The sequence below is a fragment of the Herpailurus yagouaroundi genome, unplaced genomic scaffold (genome assembly GCF_014898765.1).
Source record: "Herpailurus yagouaroundi ecotype Mexico unplaced genomic scaffold, PumYag 164, whole genome shotgun sequence".
Classification (NCBI taxonomy): Eukaryota; Metazoa; Chordata; class Mammalia; order Carnivora; family Felidae; genus Herpailurus; species Herpailurus yagouaroundi.
Genome location: NW_024412405.1, coordinates 35,596,616 through 35,618,203, shown reverse-complemented (window position 1 = coordinate 35,618,203; position 21,588 = coordinate 35,596,616). Strand labels below are relative to the sequence as shown.

Genomic DNA, 21,588 nt, shown 5'->3' with positions numbered 1-21,588 from the left:
AGCTCTGTGTCCAGTGTAGGGCTTGAACTCAAGACCCCGAGATCGAGGCTCACACACTCTACCTACTGAACCAGCCAGGAGCCCCAAGGTTGTTCCGTTTTTAGCCATCTTCATGCTCATTGTCAAATTGTCCTCCTCAAAAGTTATATGAGTTTACTTGACCATCACCAGTGGATAGAAGTCCTGAAGAGCCAGTATGGGTCTTAGCACTACACATTTCATTGACAAATTAACCTCCAAAATGGTACTGTGCAGTTCATTTGAGCATTCACTGTGCATGGCCCCACGGTAGGGCCATGACTGCTTTCATCAGCACATGTGTAGCCATTGGCTCAAAACATCACTCATTGTGATGCTGGCGATGTGGCCTCCTTAGTGTTCCAAAAGATTGTTTGGTATGATGGCCTCAGTTCAGGGTTTTTCTCTCACCTTTCCTATCATGTTTGGAGTCAGAATTCAAACACTGTACAGTTTGAGCTACAGTATGCCTGGCCTATAACTTGGTTCAAGGCATTTATATTTATGTCATTTTTGTCTGCTTATTATACTAACAAGGTGGAAAAAGCTATCCCAGTCCCTCCCACAAGGTAAAATTCTGGGGTTTTTTTTTTGTGTGTGTGTGTGTCTATTACTAGAGTTTTAAAAATAGGTTAGATAAATAACAGTACCTTTAGGATTAAGTACACACAGAGTTTTATGAGATAGTTCATAAAGAATATACTTAAATCCAAACTTAATATAAAATTTTATTTCTTGAGAACTGTGGTGGGAGATAGTGCAAAAGTAGACTATTAACTTTTTTCTTAAGATAACCTGTTATGTATACACAAAAAAGGTATATTAATCCTATTTAAATTACATATTTTTTCAACAAAAGGGATGAAAAGGCCATCTTTTCTTGTGTCTGTTAACCTTTGAGTCAAAATGGTTGGAATTTTGACTCCTCTCAGTTGAAGCTGCCATCTACCATGTCCTTTTCTCAATGACTTTTTATTTAATTTGAAGGGTGGCTTAAAACAGTTCCATTAATGAAAACATTAAAAGATTAAAAACGTGAAATGTTTCAGAGGACAATAATTTTGTTTTTTTATGTGTCTATTGATACAAATTCGAACACTTGGTAGGCTATCAATATCAAGAAAGTCATTTTAAATCGAATAATCTTACCCCAGAGAAGATTATACTCCCTTAGAAAAAAGGATTTTTTACTCATTCTCGTGCTTTTCCTGTAGTTCAATATCACTTGGTAATTTGATTCTGAATTTATGGAAACGGAATATTCCATGAATATTTTCCAAAGTGAATAAAATGTCTAAAATTGTCCTCATTTCAAGCTCTCCCTGACATTTTGGCTGAACAACTGAACACAGATACTTTTTTTTGCCGTGTCTTCTTATGAACGTTGCCCGAGTGATAGCTTCATATTTCTCTCATCTCATCATTCAGAAGCTATTTATCCATGTTTTTCCACTGCCTCCTTTAAGTCTCCTCCCTGCCCCCCCATCACTGAATGCCTGTTCAGCCCCCACACATTCAGGCGTATTTATTCCCGTAAAGATAGTGACACTTATGGTTTATTCTAAGACTAAATCTGTGTTGCCCAGTGACTAAGGACTTAAGCATGCACACTGCTTCTACACTTACCCTCCTACCTAACTTGACGACTCAACTTTATTTTTTTCCCTCAGAATTTTCTGTTTTGGCACAGTTCAGTTAACATACCACTGCCAGGCCACTAATTGATTTCTGAAACCTGACATTTGTTTTTTGTTTTCTCCTATCTTCCCTAATGGTACAGCACTACTAAGCAGGAAGGAATGCAAAGAACTAGAAAGTTCAAAGTAATTGAGGATCTGTCCATTCACCCTGTCTGGCGTCATGCCAATGTAGAACCTGGAACATTTGAAAAATATTTATCAAGTTTTAACCCTTTTTACTAAGGTTGATGAACCAGGTTTTCAGCGGTAGCATTTGTGTTAACAGCAAGGTAGCTTGGTTGAACATATTCCTTATAGGTTCAGAATCACATGGCAAATGTCTCAGAAAAGGATTACTTTCTGATTTCTGTGCTATTGTACAGGGCTAAGCTAGTCATTTTCCGTGAGACTGCCGAGCCAGGCATTTGAGAGAAACCATTACTTAAAAGTGGCAGCCCTATGTTATGAATCCTTATGTCAGAAATGAAATTTAAATAAATGCTACTAGAGTTGAACAAAAAAAGATTGTATTCCACTTTTCTACCAAAAGTGTGTTGTGAACACAACAGTAGCTAGGTTTGTATCTGTATTCATTACGAAAAGTGGAAATGTGAAAAAAATTAACAGGACTTCACAAATATTTTATTAAAAGCTCACCAAATGGCTGGGTTTTGTTTTGTTTTGCTATTGAGAAGGCATTTGTAAATGAAAGCATGTTAAAAAATGGTGTGAGATATACCAACATTTCCAGTAAAATAACTGGATTTTATGGCAGTGAAAACGTAGGTTGAGATAACAGGCCACTGATGCTCTGATAAAAAAGACAAAAGAAAATGTTTAGAGAGGCTTAGAGGCAAATTAAAATATAAATAGATACCAAATCGTATTGAGCCTAAGTTAAAAAGAGTATGAAAGTTCTCTTAAGGCTTTATCACACTCAGTTTTGATCATGTTATCAGCATTATAACTAAACACCTTTCAATTTTCAATTTTTCAAAAAAGTAATATTAAATCCCGTACCAATTCTGTAATGTTTCTAAGTTATTTAATTACATATCTGGGCTCAATATTAGAGAAAATCAGGACAGCTTTGAAAAGGTGAAGGTGTATACTATGGGACTGTTTGCTTAGAAAAAACTTGCAAAAACACTTGTTAAATACTACTTTGGTGACACGAAAGTAGTCGTCAACCATTCTCTGGAAGAAGTGATCACAGCCATAAAAATGAATCATTTATTAGCAAGAAGGAAATGAAAAGGAGAAAAAATATTTTACAGTGTGATTTTGCTTTCTAATAATAAATTCCTCTAATATTTCATGTGTATATTATGTTTTTAATCTACACATTGAAATGAGATCCACACTTCTAGTAGGTACACTCTTTGAACATTTTTCTAAAAACTGATTTTTGTTTGTTTGTTTGTTTGTTTGTTTGTTTGTTTGTTTTAAAATGTTATCCCGTGAAGTGTGAGTAGGCTATTGTATATGTAAAATTATCTCATGGCATAGTGTGCTGTCAACATATATACATATGTAGTGAAATACCAGGCATTTTTATTGCAGTTTATTGTTCCGGCTTCTCAATAAGTCAGATAAAATCACATACAAGACATTAAGGATTAGGAAAGTGTTTTCCTTAGGTGATTGTTGGCAAAACTTCACCTTCCCATTAGAATATAGTTAATGGATGGTAATATATTTGACTATTACTTTCCTACAAAATTGGATTCCCAGTTTTCAGAGCTGCTGCGTGTCTAATGTTTGTGGCTTCTTTGGTTATCTCTTCGTAGGAAAAGGTGCCACAGTGCTAGGTAAATGTGCTACGTTTTTGTTTGGTAAATATTAAACTGCATTTTTTTGAACATAAAGTGCTAGCAACAACAAGTCAAAGATGTAATCACTATTTAAATACATTTGATCTAGTCAGTCGTTAGTGCTTAAATTAGATTCCATGCTTCTGCTGGAATATTTACAAAAGCGTAAATATTAAAAACTTCTAAATTCCTATGGCCCATCCCCCTCCTCTCCATACACAGATACGAGGTAAAATGTGTATAAACTTCTTCTAACCGTTTAAATACTGTAGGGAAAAACAAGCTTTTATGCAAAGGCTTAAAAAAAAAATACTTGCCATTACACCTTTTATTTAGGACATTCCGGATTTGCTTTGCTAAATGGACATATTCACTACTAAAGATACACAGAGACAAGGGCTGTTTTTAAATTTGTTTATCACACCGCCCCTAGTTTTCCGCTAAAGAAAAGTACATTTTGTATATTTAAAAATACACACTCATGAAATAAGTCTCTAAAACCCTTGGCGCCCCCACCTATCTGCCTTCTGGGTTTCAGCCTTTGAGTTTCAGGTCCTTGCACAACACCTAAGACGTGCAAAACTCTTTTTCTCCCTAATCCTGGCAGAGAACAGTCCGAGGAGATCTCCCTCCACGTCTCCACCCTAATTCCCTCTCTTCCTAGATTCCACTCGCTTCTCTCCTTTCCTCCGCCCCCGGCTCAGTCAGCCCAATCTGTCAGAGAAGTTGTGTACAAACTGCGCGGCCGCCCTGCGCGCGAAAGCTCGTGGCCCGAGAGGGTGGGTCAACCCGGCAAAGGCGGGGCCCTGGGCGAGCTTCCCTTTTCTCATAGGCTAGCCGCTCCGGCCCGGCCGGGCTCGAGGCTTCGGGATTCGCCACAACGCTGCCAATCAGGCTGGCTGGACCCGCCCCCCCGGAGTTGGGTAAAATAGAGGCGGGCGTCAAGTGTCAGTAGTCGCGGGGCAGGTACGCGCGCTCGCAGCTCGCTCGCGGAGACCGGCGGTGGCGGGAGTGGGCTCCGGCGAGTGAGAAAGCGCGGCGGGGCGGGGCGGGAGAAAGTGGCCGCCTGGAGGACGTTGGCGTTTACGCGTGGCGGAGCGGAAGAGTTTTGCTTTTCGTGCGCGCCTTCGAAAACCGCGCCTGCTGTTGGCTGAAGGGGTCCGCCCGGAGCCTCCCCTTCTCCGCCCGCGGCCCCGCGCCGAGCTCGCCGGCCCGAGTCAGCGTGGGCGAGGTGGGAAGCGCGCCCGACCCGCGTCCCGCGCCCGGAGTCGTCCCCTTGAGTGCCAATGGCCACGCGGGTGCTGACCATGAGCGCCCGCCTGGGACCCGTACCCCAGCCGCCGGCCCCGCAGGACGAGCCTGTGTTCGCGCAGCTCAAGCCCGTGCTGGGCGCCGCGAACCCGGCCCGCGACGCGGCGCTCTTCCCCGGCGAGGAGCTGAAGCACCCGCACCACCACCCGCAGGCGCAGTCCGCGCCCCCGCAGCCGCCGCAGCCGGCGCCGCCGCCCGCCGCGGGCCCGCGGCTGCCCCCCGAGGAGCTGGTCCAGGTAGGGAGAGCCGCTCCCCTCCCTCCGCCCCCCTCCCGGAGCTCGGGCGTGTCCCGCCGCTGCGACGCGCGGGCGACAGGGGCCGCTCCAGGCTGGGGCGTGCGTCGGGGCGCTCCGGGAGCCGGAGCTGGGTGGGCAGCCCCTCCCCGCCCTGCCGTCCTGGCCTGGGCACTCACAGTCCGCAGGGACAAAGTGGGGGGACCGGAAGAGGGAGGGGTGTCCCAGATGAGTCTCCACAGGCGGGTCGGTGCGAGGAAAGGGTAGAGGGGGACGGGTGCTCACATGCACCTTAGTGTTTCTTAGTTTGGGGGATGAGACCTCGCACCTCACGTCCAACCTTAACTCCTGCCTTTCACCTTAAAGCCCCCCTCCCCCCCGCTCAGTGTCCTGCCCTCCGATGTCCCCCCCAACGTCGTCTCGGGTTAGGTGTAAACGCAAATCGGGGTGCCGGAGAGAGGCGCCTCGGGGTGCTAGTTTCATGTCTCTTGGCTCAGCCTGCTTTAGAGGCGATCTCGGGGCTGCCTTTGGGAACCAAGAGTTAGAAAAGCTAAGGTCGTATTGGAGCGCTTATTTTTCCTTAAAAAGAAAGACCAAAAAAGACCGGGGGTGTTGTTTTCTTCATGTGCGCGTAAATTTCCTCCCGGAGCCGCGTTGAAAGCTGGCAGTTGGCTTTTACACTTGCCCGGCAGCCGAATTAGAGCAACCGCCTGTTTCTTTCGCCCACGCAGGGAGTCATATAGCCCAGAAAAAACTTCCCGGGACTTTTAGCCTGTCCCAAGGAAAAAAAAAAAAAAAATTGGAAACATACCCACATGCAAACAGCTGGAAGAGCTAAAATCAGAAACCACTAACCACCACGGGAGCGAAGTGCACGAAAGGGTTTAGTTCGGTTTATTTCGAGACGCTTCATTTAATAGCCCCTTGGTATATTGCGTATTTGCTGCCCAGCTCCTGCTCCGGGTGGGCTGCGAGCGTCGTCGTGCTGTGAACGGGCAGTGGCATTTGTCAGAGATGTGACTCACATGACTAGAGCGTTAATTTTTATTTTTAAATCGCGTGTATCTGGGAAACCCAGTCTGCATCCGCACCGAATGATACCAAGCCCGATATGAAACGCTTTTGAAATTAAGTAGTAGCATATATATATATATATATTTGTGTATGTGTATATATATGTATATAATGCCATAGTTAATAGTTCAGTTGGATGAGCCATTTAATTGGATTTTTTTTCTCTTAAAATTTACCTTTCAATGTTGAAAGATTAAAATAAAAATGAACTTTGTTATACTAGAATAGAAGATAGCTGTAAAAAGACTGGGTGAGACAAGCTGGATTATGTCCTTAAAAAATCACCACTTGGAACCGGTTTGGTTATTTCAGGTTTGTCACTTTTCTGCTTAAGAGACACCAAGAGGATGAGGGATGATTGAGCTTTTTACAGAGTAGGGGGGAATGTAACATTGGCCCACTGAGGAGGACGTGATAAATGTTTTGCTGATGACTGTGCTAGTGATACAGCAGCCTCTCCCCACCCACGGGCGCCTTAGCACCACTCTACCAAGGGAGTGATTTTCCCCTAGGTAATTAAAGATCTGTTTTAGATAGGGATATGAATAGGAACATTTCATTATCATATTAACCAATTACAGAATCTGCTGATTAAAATCAACATTTAGATCAAATGTTGAAAGTGAAGTTTTGTTCTTTCAGTGGATACGGTGTTTTGCTCAAGACTTCGTATTTAAGTTTCCAGTGACCTATAAATGAGAAAAGGCCCTGAAATAGCCAAGGAGTATGTTTTATATTAGCTATTTTAACAATATCTATCCAAACAAAACAGAACTTTGCAATATTATTTTTAAGGTTGGTTTGCTTAGGTTTTGTTTAAACATACCTGTATTAATATAAATATGGCATGAACAGAGTTGAGGTGGTTTGGCAATATTACAATACTGTACTTAAGTTGCAAACTCAATTGTAATGGGGCAGGGAACCCTGCTCGTATGTGAGTTATAAAAAAGTACACTTTATAATTCATTAGAAAGGAACATGTTTTCTGTTTGCCTTTTTTTTTTTCCTTGATTTGCCTCTTTCACTTATTGTCCGGGGCTGATTGTGGGAGCGATTTTACCAAATACATGTTGTAGAGAATTTCATGAGGCTTTCCGTAAGCCAGTTCTTACACAACTGACAAACCTGATGTGTTTGTAAGCAACACCAAGGAGTGTGCCCTAGTACTTCTCACAGGTATTGTTGGGATTTTTGGTTAAGTTTGTCCTTACTCGGATGATGAATTAGGTGGATTATGCATGTTTGTATCTCTTCTTTTCTAGACACGATGTGAGATGGAGAAGTATCTGACACCTCAGCTTCCTCCAGTTTCTATAATTCCAGAGCATAAAAAGTATAGACGAGACAGTGCCTCAGTCGTAGACCAGTTCTTCACTGACAGTGAAGGGTTACCTTACAGTATCAACATGAACGTCTTCCTCCCTGACATCACTCACCTGAGAACTGGCCTCTACAAATCCCAGAGACCGTGCGTAACACACATCAAGACAGAACCTGTTACCATTTTCAGCCACCAGAGTGAAACGACCGCCCCTCCTCCGGCCCCGACCCAGGCCCTCCCTGAGTTCACCAGTATATTCAGCTCCCACCAGACCGCAGCTCCAGAGGTGAACAATATTTTCATCAAACAAGAACTTCCTACACCAGATCTTCATCTTTCTGTCCCTCCCCAGCAGGGCCACTTGTACCAGCTACTGAACACCCCGGATCTAGATATGCCCAGTTCTACAAACCAGACAGCAGTAATGGACACTCTTAATGTTTCTATGTCAGCCGCCATGGCAGGCCTTAACACACACACCTCTGCTGTTCCGCAGACTGCGATGAAACAATTCCAGGGCATGCCCCCTTGCACATACACAATGCCAAGTCAGTTTCTTCCACAGCAGGCCACTTACTTTCCCCCATCACCACCAAGCTCAGAACCTGGAAGTCCAGATAGACAAGCAGAGATGCTCCAGAATTTGACCCCACCTCCATCCTATGCTGCTACAATTGCTTCTAAACTGGCAATTCACAATCCAAATTTACCGGCCACCCTGCCAGTTAACTCGCAAAGCATCCAGCCTGTCAGATACAATAGAAGGAGTAACCCTGATTTGGAGAAACGACGCATCCACTACTGCGATTACCCTGGTATGTGACTTTTTTACCTGGTTGAAGCATCAATACGTATGCCTTGTGTGCACCTGTAACCTCAGGTTTTAAATTTACATAAAGTAGTGGTTGACACTGAAAAAATCACCTACTTTGTCGTTTTCCTATCTCAGTCTCTGTACTGTACCCTAGGATGTAACTGTTTGTTGCTTATTTTTACGTATTAAGAAGTGGCTAGGATATTCTGGAAAAAAGTTACTTTGGACTTCTTTATTATTTTTTTTTTTCAACGTTTATTTATTTTTGGGACAGAGAGAGACAGAGCATGAACAGGGGAGGGGCAGAGAGAGAGGGGGAGACACAGAATCCGAAACAGGCTCCAGGCTCTGAGCCATCCGCCCAGAGCCTGACGCGGGGCTCGAACTCAGGGACGGCGAGATCGTGACCTGGCTGAAGTCGGACACTTAACCGACTGCGCCACCCAGGCGCCCCTGGACTTCTTTATTTTTAATATTAAACAAAATTTTGCATTTTGAGTTAGGCCAGAGTTCCTTTGTTTAAACACCTGAATTGGAATTTCGATTCTAAATTAAGTTCCCTGAAAAGAGATTAAGTTGAGAAAATAAAGCATGGTAATGAAGTGGGGAATGAATAGGCTGCTCTCATGATGGCAGTTTACAGGACTCTCTACAGAACTGATTTAAGGATGGTTCTGTTAGCATATGAGCGTACGCTTGTTCTTGAATGAGATGTGGCCCAAAACATAAATTGATGATGGTAATGACTTTATCTACACGTTGCTGGCATAAGCTAGTTTATGGTTAATACAGGGTATAATTTATTGACCATGGTACACAATACAGCATGATATACTAAATGAAAAAACAAGAAATGTAGTAGTACAGAAAATTGCAGTCATCTTGGATAATGGTTTAACATTGTCTGCTCTAGAGCCATTAAAAGTTTTTAAATCGCTGAAGTATATGTTACTAGTATAAAGCACCTACTGTAATATAAACAAAAATTTCCCATGTGTAGCTCACTTGATTATCTGCTCTTCCTGTTAAAGTGGTACATAAAGTAAATCACTTTATACCTTTAATAAGGTAACAGGGGAGCACTCTTGAAAACGTCTTTTAAAACTGACGCTTCAAATATCTTCTAGCATGAGAGATTTCTTCTTTAAAGCCAGATTTTAAACACTGAATCATCAAATGTAAAGATTTCAAAAGGATCTCCGAAATGACAAGCTGTTCTTTCTCTCCTTTATTTCAGGCTGCACAAAAGTTTATACAAAGTCTTCTCATTTAAAAGCTCACCTGAGGACTCATACTGGTATGTAATTTTCTTGTTAATTCTGTGAGTTGTGTAAATAGTGTAAGTGGTATTCATCCTTTTAAAAGCCAACACGTGTTTGATCTCTTCTTTCTTCTGTCAACTTTTATTTTTTAATGGCCTACCTTTTCAGCACTGGCTTGGCTCAGAATTCAGTTCCATGAAGAAAAGTCTGGTTCCAGGAAGGCTGATGTTCCCTTAGCAAGGCCTTGCCCTGTCACCTCACGTAGAATTAATTACCTGAAAACGTAAACAATGATGTTTACTAATGGATTTTAAAACTTTAATGGCACTGCTATTCCTGTCTTGAAGGAAAAAAATGTAACTCATTTTCTTTCCTCCATAACAAAGCAGTCCATAAGCTATATAGTTCTGTATAGTTCCCTAAGCTATATTCAATGCTGAAAACTTTTCCATTTAGCACGTGAAGCATAACTGCTTAATACAGTGTCTTTAATTTCACCTTTAACCTTGAGTTTTTGTTTAGCTTGTTTTCTGTGGTTGATGAATGAAAGGTAGGGCAGAAACTGCAGAGTATTAAAGCCAGGCAAAGATGGGGTCATGGTTTAAAAGTTCTTCTGCACCCTGTGCCAGCCCATATTTGAGGTATTTGGGACTGTGTCTTTATTCTGGCTTATATTTCATCCTTGTTTAGAATGTGCTCTTAAGCTTAGTCACTTTAATTTTATAAATGTTGGTTTTGTCGGGCCTATACAATCACTTTTAAGTGCTTTTTAATTTTAAAACTGTATTTTAGAACCCATTTTAGGACAAAACTACATGGCATGCTTAAAAAGCTTCCAAATACCCAAAATGTTTTCAAATATATAGGTGATTAACTATTTGTGGTTTTCTGAAAAGGCCAACCCTGAAGGAAAGAACTTACACAAAATGATTGTTATTTTGTTCTCTCAGTAAATTCAGCCTTACCTAAAGTTCAAAGAATAAGTTTGCTAATAAAAGCAATGACCTAGCAAAATGTTTTATTCCATCATTGCTATGGAAACCAAAGTATTCAACAGTTCCTTTGAATGGGTCGTTGGATTAGTGTGAGAGGACTTGAATCTCCCCAGGCTAGATGTTACTATGGAAATTGAGTTTTGATAAATGAAGTAGTTATCTCTAACTGCTGCATTAAAAAGTAAAAGCCTTTGAACAAAGGTCAGTGCTGAGATACAGGACTGGGAGGACTATGGCTGCAGACATTTTGTATGCATGTAAGGAAGTATTACTTGATATCTCAGTGATAAACAGTACTTATTAAAATCTAAATAGTGTTGGCAACAACTGTAGATTCCAGGACTTTCTGAGAAATTGCTTTTAAAGAAAAGACATCTCATGGTGTTTATCAATGAAATGTATGGGTTGTTTTGGCCTGAAGTTTTTAGATATAGACAAGGTGGTTATATAAAAGGGAAGACCCTACATAAGCAGCTCGGAGTAGAAATTATATTTATAGTTCAACAAATAGCCATCAAGCTTATAATAAACTCAGTCTGAAGTTTTCAAATGCAAATGATGGCCAAGAAAGCATTCCATATAGAAATATTAAAATAGCCACTTATAGAATAAATATTATATTAGAGAAGGAAACATTGAAAATGAATTTTTATCTGGATTTTGATTCATGGGAAATGGAAATAAATTTGAGACATTTGAACTACTGTTTTTTTCTTCTTTGAAAGTCCTTGAAATGGGAGATAGGAAGGAGGGAATGTGTTTTTCATGAGGTTAAAGTCTCCTAATAAAAGGAGTGCAATTGCATATCATGCTGTAATCAACTGCTTATTGCAGGGATGTAGTCCGAGCGTATCTGAATGGCCTTACAACCCTTGTCAGGGTTTAGTGCTCGGAATGCTTATAGCTGGGATTCTGGAACTTGACCTGCTGGCAAAGAAATTTAATAGCGAGCTGTCTTAACAATGCCCTTACTAATAAAATCAAACTAAAAAAGAGGACCCAGGCCTAGTTAGGGTCCCATGCTCACCTGATCATAAATGCGTGGCCATCGACATCTAATGAATGAGACCATGTAATCCAGTTTAATAAAGTTTTGTTTGATAGTTTCTCAAATGCCTTGGGGAGGGTTTGTAGTAGACTTGTTCATCTGGCTAAACCCGTTCTTGGGTAATCATAGAGCATTGAGGTTGTTTTCTCCTCATTTCTAGTTTCTAGACAATGTCTTTTAAAATTACCTGTGCTCTCTCATTGCATCCTCCCTGCCTTGCTTGTTTTTTAATGAATGTATCTGAAGCCAGAAAATTCTTGTTTTGTTTTTTTCTTCTTCCTTTTAAGGCCCTCGTCTTTCTGTCTTTCTTTCTTTTCTTGCTTTTCTTTCTTTTCTCTTTCTTTCTTTCTTTCCTTCCTTCCTTCCTTCCTTCGTCTTTCTGTCCTTCCTTCCTTCCTTCCTTCCTTCCTTCCTTCCTTCCTTCCTTTCTTTTCTCTTTTCTTTTTAGTGTTTATATATTTTTGAGAGAGAGACAGAGTGCAAGCTGGGGAGGGGCAGAGGGAGAGGGAGACACAGAAGCCAAAACAGGGTCCTTGCTCTGAGCTGACAGCACAGAGCCCAACATGGGGCTCGAACTCACAAAATGTGAGATCATGACCTGAGCCAAAGTCATATGCTCAACCAACTGAGCCACCCAGGCGCCCCAAGGCCCGGGTATTTCTAAATAACTTATTTTATATAATACCTTTTGTGGGTTTTTTTTTTTTGTTACACGCCCCCTGCTGCACCCCCCTCCCGACCCTGCCCTGGACAATTTCTTAGGAGATTTTTAAAATAGTCTATATGGGATAGATCTGGTATTTGATATAAAAATTACTTTTTAAATGATTGCCATTTTGCAGGCAGAATGTGAAAAGCACCATAGCATTTCTTTGGAATATAATTGTAATTGCTTTAAAATGTCAAGTTACCTTATGTTGTAAAAATGATTTAAGCAATTAAAACAAACTACATCTGAGTTCTATTTAATTACTTATTCTGGATTTTTAGACAGTAAATGCTTCTTAACTTGCAAATTGAACATAAGGAAATGGTCTTTGCAAATCAAGACCTTTTTTATTTTTTTATTTTTTTTAATGTTTATTTTTGAGAGAGAGAGAGACAGACAGAGAACCAGAAGGGAAAAGGTAGAGACAGACACAGAATTCGAAGTGGGCTCCAGGCCCCAAGCTGACAGCAGAGAGCCTGACATGGGGCTTGAACTCACAAACTGCAAGATCATGACCCGAGCCAAAGTCAGACGCTATACTGACTGAGCCACCCAGGTGCCCCCAAACAAGACCTTTTTTAAAAAATTCAGGATGAAAGTAGAAGTTACCAGCAAAGACCCACAGCATTCAAGTTTTTCTGAGTTCACATACTTTGATTTCTGTATTCATAAAGAATATGTAAGTAATACAGAGGTGCATCTTTGCATGGTTACACAGTACCTGAAATGTACTTGCCTGTATTCTAGGGACTAGTTCTGTTTCACTTAAAAACATGTTATATGTACATATAACATACTTCCAGGTCTATAGAGGTACCCCTTATGGGGTTTATGTTACTTGTAATGCATGTGTATTATATGGTGCCTCTGGTTCGAAATAATTATGGCTGCTTCTAGGCAAGTGTCAAGTGGTATATTGTACTTTTTAAAAGCATTTAAATGTGGGCATTCTACTGAAATTTGTATATGCCTTTTGATGTATACATACATCAAGGGGCTATACCCATTGCCATCATTTAAAAGTTGCTCCTGACCACCTTTTAAAGAAAAGATTCACATATCACTTTGCCCTTACAAATCAGCATGATTGTTTAACTGACTCTTGAATCAAATAGAATAATCTGTAACCAGCAGGATAGTTGTTTCTGCTCATATACTTTGCTATCTTTAATTTCATAATGAAGATTTAAAGTAATTCTGAGCACAGGCTTGGGGCCAAAAAAGGTAAAATGTATAGGAAAAAAAATTAAGGCTGTAGGTACAAAGAAAAATTTGCAAGAAATTGAAAAATTTTCTGGTGACTGCTACTGGTTTATTGATATGCCTATAAATATTGCTTTTACATCGAGTTTGGAAATTTCTTTGAAAATGGTGTTTATGGTTTAGTAAAAAGTGCTATTCTCCAAAGAAAAAAGTTCTGAAAAATTGTGAACTCAATACAGATGTTTGAAATCCTAGTGGCTTTTAGTCACATGTGTGGATATGTTCTGAACCCTAACGAATATGCTGCAGTGGTTGGGAAATTAGGGTATGGTAACATTTTTTAGATCATTTATCAGTCTCAGCTATCTGGAACAGGACAGAAAATGAGCAGTTGTACAGAGAAAGTCTTTGAGCAGCACCCAGGCTTGGCTCAGGTATCCCTTAGACCGAGACTGTATACATAGGCCTTTTCGTGGGCACCAAATCTCAGAACGGCTTGCCAAGAGTCGACAAGAAAAGGACAATTGGAAGCACCCCCACAAAAGAAAATGGAAACCTACAATAACATAGGAACACAAACTGGGCTCAGTGAAGCATGGTACTGTCCGTACTGCATTTTACAGTGGGCTGTGTTTGGGGTGCTTTGTTTAATTAAGAAAGAATTCCACAGTAAGTTTTGGAAAGATTTTTAGCCCAAGCCTCATTTTAAGGGGGTAATCCCTATGTTGTGCCTTACCTGCTTGTGTGGAACACTTTATTTCCTAATGACATTTATGTTAAGGTGTTACTGTGTATACTTTAAAGCTATAATCTCTGCCCGAGATGATTTTAGTTTCAGTTTAGGTACTAAAAAGTCCTGATGTAAAACTTTAATTTTCTATCTAGGTCTTTATTCTACACTTATTATCTATTTAATGTATTAGGTATAGATTTGCATCTAAAAATATCGACAAGGTTGACAATAATTTTCATTTGTGGTATTTTGCGACTAAAAGAAACATTCAAAGTGTTCCAAACACGAGTTACTCCCTTTTTGTGGAATTGTAGAAGGGAGTGAAAGGCTTTAAAAAACATATAGGAACAATTTCACTTCCTTAGAAAATTATTTAGAGCTAAAATCAGCACTAAGTCTCTCTCCCTCTTCCTGTAGGTAGCTAGTTAGATCCGATAGATGGCCTTAATTGACATCATACAGTTTGGATCTAGAGATCAGTACGTTGGTGTGTAACCTGGTAACCTGGGTTGTTAGAGGTGGAAAAGTTGTGCAGGATGAAATTATTTAGTATCCAATGGATTTTTTGAGTCTGTATTTGAAAAATATGCAGGAAAAAGTGTCACATTTAGCTTGTGTCAGATGTTACTAGTTAAAATTCTTAAATTATTTTTATTTGCAGCTTTGAGATTTATTTTCTATATTGATGATTTCAAGCTTATATAAGAAAAGTAGTGGCTTAAGAGGCTTTCTAGTTTAGACCCCTGGAAAGGTATTTATGAGTGTGAAAGCTTAGAAACAATTTCTTTTTAATGACTCACTGGAAAGATTAAACTTTGCTTCTAGGACTTGTTCTTTCATCTGAAAAACATTTACATAGGAAATTGAGTAAGCATTGTTTTGAGATGATAAAGCTTATCGAAGGTTAAGAAGCAAAATTTGATTAAGCAAACATTTTGACTGATCTTGTGGAGAATCCAAAGAGAATCTTTTCTTCCCTTTTGTTCTTATAAACTAGTGGGAGGAGATAGTTCATAAGCAGGTTAAATGGAATTGCTGAAGCTGAGATAGAAATAATCAGCTGTGAAGGTAGAATGTGATTTTTTTTTTAAGTAATAATTTAATCATCCAAGATTTTTACACCAGTAGATATTTTTAGTTCTATAGAATGTAGTAGCTGTTTACTTGATGACCTACATTTTTTTCTGGTGGAAGATTAGAAACAAAGTATTGTCCTACTTTAGTAAAAGTATCACTGTAGCAGCATTCCTATTCTGTCAGCTTGTATTATTTATACTCAAGGATCTTTAACTCTGATTAGGGGGAGTTAAACTCTTTTAGAAGTATATCTCAGGTAACTTCCATTAAAAAATATCTAGGCAGCAGAATGTTTCTTTTTGACTGCTTTATAAATAAAAACCTTTAAGAGCTGGGAGAATTCTTAAGGTAACCATAGTGCCAACTAGAGAAGAGAATATCTAGTACTCCTTCAGTGCTAGAAAAATGAAAATACAGAAGTTTTCTATTTTGGTTGAAAAAGAAAAGGTAAACCCTTTTCACAGGTTTTTTAAAAATTCAGTTTGGGTTCTTATTACAAGAAAGTGAATCTGAGTGTTGTCTTTTTATCAAACTCAAGAACTGGTATTTCATTAACACTATTAATGAGGAAGGATTTTTCCATTGTTTTTGTCAGGAACCCTTAGGAGAAGTGGCAGAAACTTAGGAGCCCAGAGATTCACTCAGTAAGGAGATAGACTGCAAATGTATCCCCATCCTGTCCCCCTTTGGGTTTGGCAGGTCACTGTTCTTTGGCCCCAGTAGTCCCTTTGCTGTTTGACCAGCAGTAGGAGCTTCACAACTGCTTAGTTTTTCATCAAATCTAGTCCAATTCTGTCAAAGAAAACTTGTTTATGTAGAGTTTGTATATTCTTCTACACTTTATGTGATGGATAATAAATGGACCCTGTGCTTAGTGGATTCTGAACATGTCCTGCCTAAAAGCATGGTTCTCACCTAGGCATACATTTAGTGAGATTGTCCTCAGCGGTTCTAGGCAGAACAGAACCAGGAAAAGCCCTGCTCAAAGTAGAAGGGAAAGAGACAATCTGGTAGACTCACACCAGATCCTCTCCTGTCTCTTATGCCTTCCCTCCTTTTTGTTAATGGAAATATCAGAGTTGGTCAGACTTGGGCCCGACGTGATTGTTCCAAAGATGCCTATGAGAAGTGTGGCATTCCAGCAGGAATAGAAGATCCTCTCTGCCCTAGAGGAACTTCCAAAGCTAGTTTAGGAGGCAAAACACAGCTGTTTGAACCCTCTTACACAGATATATGTATAAGTGCAAATGAGGCATTCAAAACAAATGTAAGTGGTGATGGGGATAGATAGAAGTGGAATGATCTCTCCTGGACTGTTCAGAGGTTTTCTGGAAGGGTTAAGATGAATCAGATTATAAGGAAAGGGGTAAATGTGTGAACTGACCGTAAATTGACTGGCAGGGAGAAGGGAATTTCTTAATTTTAATATCCTTTAATCAGTTTCCTAAAAGTGGATAGATTATTGACAGGGATACTATATCTAGTAAATACTAGATGCATTTTGCAAACACAAATAATACTAATCTCTGAAGTGAACTGTTTACCCTTCTGTTCCAAGTGTAGGAGATGTGCTACAGTGAGCTTTAATAAAAAGATTTTTTAAATGGAAAATTACTGGCAAAGATATATGAAAACATGAATTAATGAGCCCAGATCATCCTACCTTATCTTTTTTAGATATTGAATATTTTCTCCATGAATTTAATATTGTGATTGTTTCCTCTTTTTTGAATAATTTTTTTAATGTTTGTTTATTTTTGAGAGAGAGAGAAAGAGGGAGACAGAGTGTGAGCAAGGGAGGGGCAGAGAGAGAGGGGGTGACACAGAATCTGAAGCAGGCTTTGGGCTCCAAGCTGTCAGCACAGAGCCCGATGCGGGGCTCAAACTCACAAACTGTGAGATCGTGACCTGAGCTGAAGGCCGCTTAACCAACTGAGCCACCCAGGAGCCCTTTTCCTCCTTTTTAACTTGTATTAGAATATATATAGACTGTTTCAGACTAAATTCTGTAAGTGTCTAAAAATATTAAGTTGCATAAAAACATTTTCCTTCTGAAATAGGAGCTGATTTGAACTTTTAAGAACTACATTCTAAGAATTAAGATTAAGAAAAAAGATTAAATACAGACTATTGAAATAATTTATTCCACTTTGCATTGTTTTGTTTCTCAGAATGGGAAATGGATTTTAAGTTCTTTGAGTTCAGAGACTGTTTTTGTTTTTGTTTTTGTTTTTAACAGGAGAAAATCAAAAGATTAAGTCCTATTTGTTTTTTTCAAGTCATTTAGTACAAGCTACACTCTCATTTACTAAACATTGATTTTAATCCTGATGGGTTTTAGTCTCTATCAGATAATAGTTGATAGATAGAATTATTTTTAGTTACCAGGAAGGAGACCAGATGTGCAAATTTGCTGTAACAAACTTTTTTTTAAACATTTTATTTATTTTTGAGACAGGGAGAGACAGAGCATGAACAGGAGAGGGTCAGAGAGAGGGAGACACAGAATCCGAAACAGGTGCCAGGCTCTGAGCTGGCAGCACAGAGCCTGACACGGGGCTTGAACTCCGGGACCGTGAGATCATGACCTGAGCCGAAGTCGGGCGCTTAACCGACTGAGCCACCCAGGTGCCCCACTGTAACAAACTTTTTAAAAAGTTACCTAAAGTAGCCATTCTGAGAAATATTTCCATTTGTGATATATTTCTTTTGTTAGAGTCGGTGTGGAACATTCTAGGGAAAGGCCTTGGTATGAATCTATTGAATATGTTCAGCAGAGCAGAGAAACCTCCCATTCTGTTGTGGCAGGTTCCAAAGTCCTATTTTATCTGTTTATCAGAGGAAAAAAAATAAGATTTTTTTTTTAGTCCATCGCTGAAGATTTCAAATACGCTGTAAACATGTTCTGCGAACCCCTTGAAATTTGTTTAGCCTGGGGTAAAGGGAAACCATCATTAGTGATATTTGGGCATTGTCAGAACAGTTTGTGAGACCCCCACTGATCCTGAAAGGTGGGCCTCCACTGAGGGCTGGCTCAGCCAGAGTATGCCTTGTGCTCACCTTCTGCAGCTGAAGGCCTGCTCTGCGTCCATTAAGCCATTCCTTGACTGACCTTCTCAAGTGGCTCTAGAATCTTTAAATAAATTTGAACAATATGTATTCCGTAAATTGTTCGTTTATAGTGTATTGGTGTTTATTCCTGGAGGATTTAAGTAGGACAGTAAGGAAAAGAGGTAGGCCCAGATTCCTAATCTGGAACGCATTGTGTCACTTCTTACCTCATGGAGTTACTGTGACGATTGAGTGACATAATGAGAAATACCCGACTCTGGAGTTTGCACTCAAGCGGTGTTTGTGCCCGTTCCCTACTTTTACTGGTCATGCTTTTGCTTAACATTTTTATGAAATATATTGATTGGCTTCATCAGTCCAGATGATAGAGTATGCATGTTTAACTTGAACAATTTTTAAGAAGTTTAGGGATTCCTAGCAAAACACTCCTAGGTAATTTTAAAATAGCATGAGAAGATAACTGTTTTTGAGATAAAGTTGAAGCTTGTTTTCCATGCTGTTCAAACTTGTCACTTTTTTCTTCTTGCCTTTGGAAAGTTTCACATTAGCAGCATGACAACTTAAAAATACAGTTGATGTTGAAAGAGCTTAACTAAATATTTTAAATTGGTGGTATTGGAAAGAGATTCTGTAAAAATCCAATTAAACCTTTGAAAGCTCTATCCTGTTGAAATAACTTAAAGGAAGTCAGTTTGGTTTCCCAGAAGTACTGTGCATAGTGTTTCTGGCTGAGGAAGAAAGGCCCGCATCTACTATTTGGCCAGAAATTGGGTACCAGCTTCCTCTATGATGTTTGACTTGAGCAGTGTTGACATTTGAACAAATCCCATAGAAACTGCCCCAAGTGGGGAATAGTTGTTCTTGCTTTTAGAGTAAAGACTTGGCCCCATAACTAATGTCCCAGACACTGGTAGTATTCTTGGCTGAATAATCTATAGATGTGCATACATTGAGAGCAAAACCCCAAATGTTTTAGGAACCTTAATGGCTACCGTTTTTCAACCAATCAGTAAAGTAAACTTTAAAAAATATTGGTGCAGTTTATTGCTTCATAGCCAATAAAAATAGTGAACAAAAAGAGTCTAGTGTCCCTTGTTTCTTAAATAAACTCTGAAAATTTAGTTCTCTTGCGATTTAATTATTAAATGCAAAAGACTAGAATGATTTCTTTTAAAATTAGGGCACTTTAGGAATTTTTTTCCTTGCCTCAGACATCAGAAATAGCTTTCTCTTTCCATTAAGTGACAGTGAAGTATTTCACCAACATGTTTGTTTTTGTGATTTATTTTTCAAGAGGAACAAAAATAAACGCTTGTGCAAAAAGTTATTTTTTACTGTTTGATTTACATCTACAAGAGTGATAGCTAGATTTACTCCTAGTATTAAGACATTTGTGTTTCATACAGGATACATGTGAATATAAGTTGAGAGGAAAGTGGTTTATTATGTTACTTAAAAGGCTGGAGTGTATCAGATTAAGTTCTTAGAATTTATAATGAGAAAAAACTGTAGGAATTGAGACTTGTATTTTTTAAATGGATGTAAACAAAACAGGGAGTTCAACTAAGTGTTTGTGTCCTGGTTCAGAGGAGAGGGGAGAGGAAAGGAGGGTTGGGGATATCTGCCATAGGAGTTGAAAGAAAAATCTCCTGTGAAGTAATAGGTACGAATTTCAAAGGACTATTCTGGCCCTTCCTTTCCTCTTTGTCTTTAGGATTTTGTTTGAGGCAGAGTAGTTATCATGACAGCAAAAATATATTAACCACAAGCTGTGGAAATCTCGGTTGATGTGGACAATGTCTTTTAAAATTTGGACTCAGTTGAGTAATCTTACAGCTTCCTGAATGTGATACTGCTAAATCAAGACAGAAAGGTTGTTGGGCTTCATTGTGGTACTAAGGTGACTCTGAGGTTCTTCCCTTTCACAAGAAAAACATGTTTTAAGGAATTGAGGAGTTTGACCATTCAGTTTTAGAAGGTATCCATATAAAACTGAGCAGTAAGGGGGGCCTGGGTGCCTCAATCAGTTAAGTGTCCGGCTTCGGCTCTCAGGTCATGATCTCACGGTCATGCTGACAGCTGACAGCTCAGAGCCTGGAGCCTGCTTCAGATTCTGTTATTTCCCCCTCTCTCTCTGCCCCTCCCCCGCTCTCTCTCTCTCTCTCTCTCTCTCTCTCTCTTAAAAATAAATAAACATTAAAAAGAAAAACTGAGCAGTAAGCCAACAGTAGTACTTTAATAAGCAAACGTATGTCACAAACTCTCATCTTAAACGAGCAAATTCCTAGAAAATTCTAACAAAATGAAACATAAATATAGGAACTTACTAGTTAACGCTCAGTGAAACGTTTTTAGGTTTTGGGGATTTATTTAGGGAAATACATGATCTTAGTTAAATAAGGTTAATTGATTCTTACACTGGGAGTTGAGACTACATTATCAATGTTAAGTGGATTTGAAAGATTAACAACAAGCACACTTCAGACAACTTTAAGAATATTACAGAGGGATTGTGGCTTATGTATCAGTTTACTAAAATAAAGAGTGCTGTCAAAGAATAGGTAGATTGAATGATTAGAGACTTTTAAAATACTATCATGCATGTAAGCTCTGTGAGGCCAGGCATTTTTGTTTTGTTAACCATTTGTAACCCAAACACTCGGGACAGTGCCCGGCATATAACAGACACTGGGCAGATACGTGCATTTTTCAGCGAATGTCAGAATTACTACAGTTTCATGATTCTTCACCAAAGGGAAGTTATCAGTATCAGGCTTTCTGATCTGGTTGAAGAATTTATTAAATATCAAATGCATAAAGCTTCAACACCATTCAACTTCAGGGTTATTTTACTAGCTTTGTTTTGCTTTCATCTGACAAAAACAGGAAGACCGTGAATGCGTGTGTGCTAGAGTGAGTTTCCAAGAGTGAGTGCCCATTAGCAGCCCATTTTGGAGGCCCCGTGTTCAAAGGAGCTGACTAGTTTATGTGAAGTTCATTCGGGGCTAATTTAGAAACATTTAGGTTCACAGTTGTAGTACATTTAGTTCCTCCTATGGCTGATTTGAGGAGCTTTGAAATTTATTCCTCCCTCGGCCCATCTTACAGCTATTAGTCCTGTACAAATTTAATTTGAGTTTGTTGGTGTAGAAACTAATCGCACAGCAAAGATACAGGGGGGCCCCCCCCCCCCCCCCCCCCGCGGGGGGGGGGGGGGGGGGG

General features: G+C 39.7%; 1 protein-coding gene across 2 annotated transcripts in view; it reads left to right on the top strand.

The window, feature by feature from the left end:
* Positions 1-455: 455 nt before the first annotated feature.
* The window catches only part of KLF5 (KLF transcription factor 5), a 23,584-nt gene continuing 2,451 nt past the window's right edge, over positions 456-21,588 (top strand). The window contains exons 1-3 of one of the 2 annotated variants that reach the window (XM_040487374.1): positions 456-587; positions 7,395-8,268; positions 9,505-9,564. In XM_040487374.1, the coding sequence (XP_040343308.1) occupies positions 7,407-8,268; positions 9,505-9,564 (922 nt within the window). In that variant the 5' untranslated portion in view covers positions 456-587; positions 7,395-7,406. Of the gene's footprint in view, positions 588-4,697; positions 5,059-7,394; positions 8,269-9,504; positions 9,565-21,588 lie in introns of those variants that run through there. The other variant, XM_040487372.1, reaches the window with a different exon arrangement.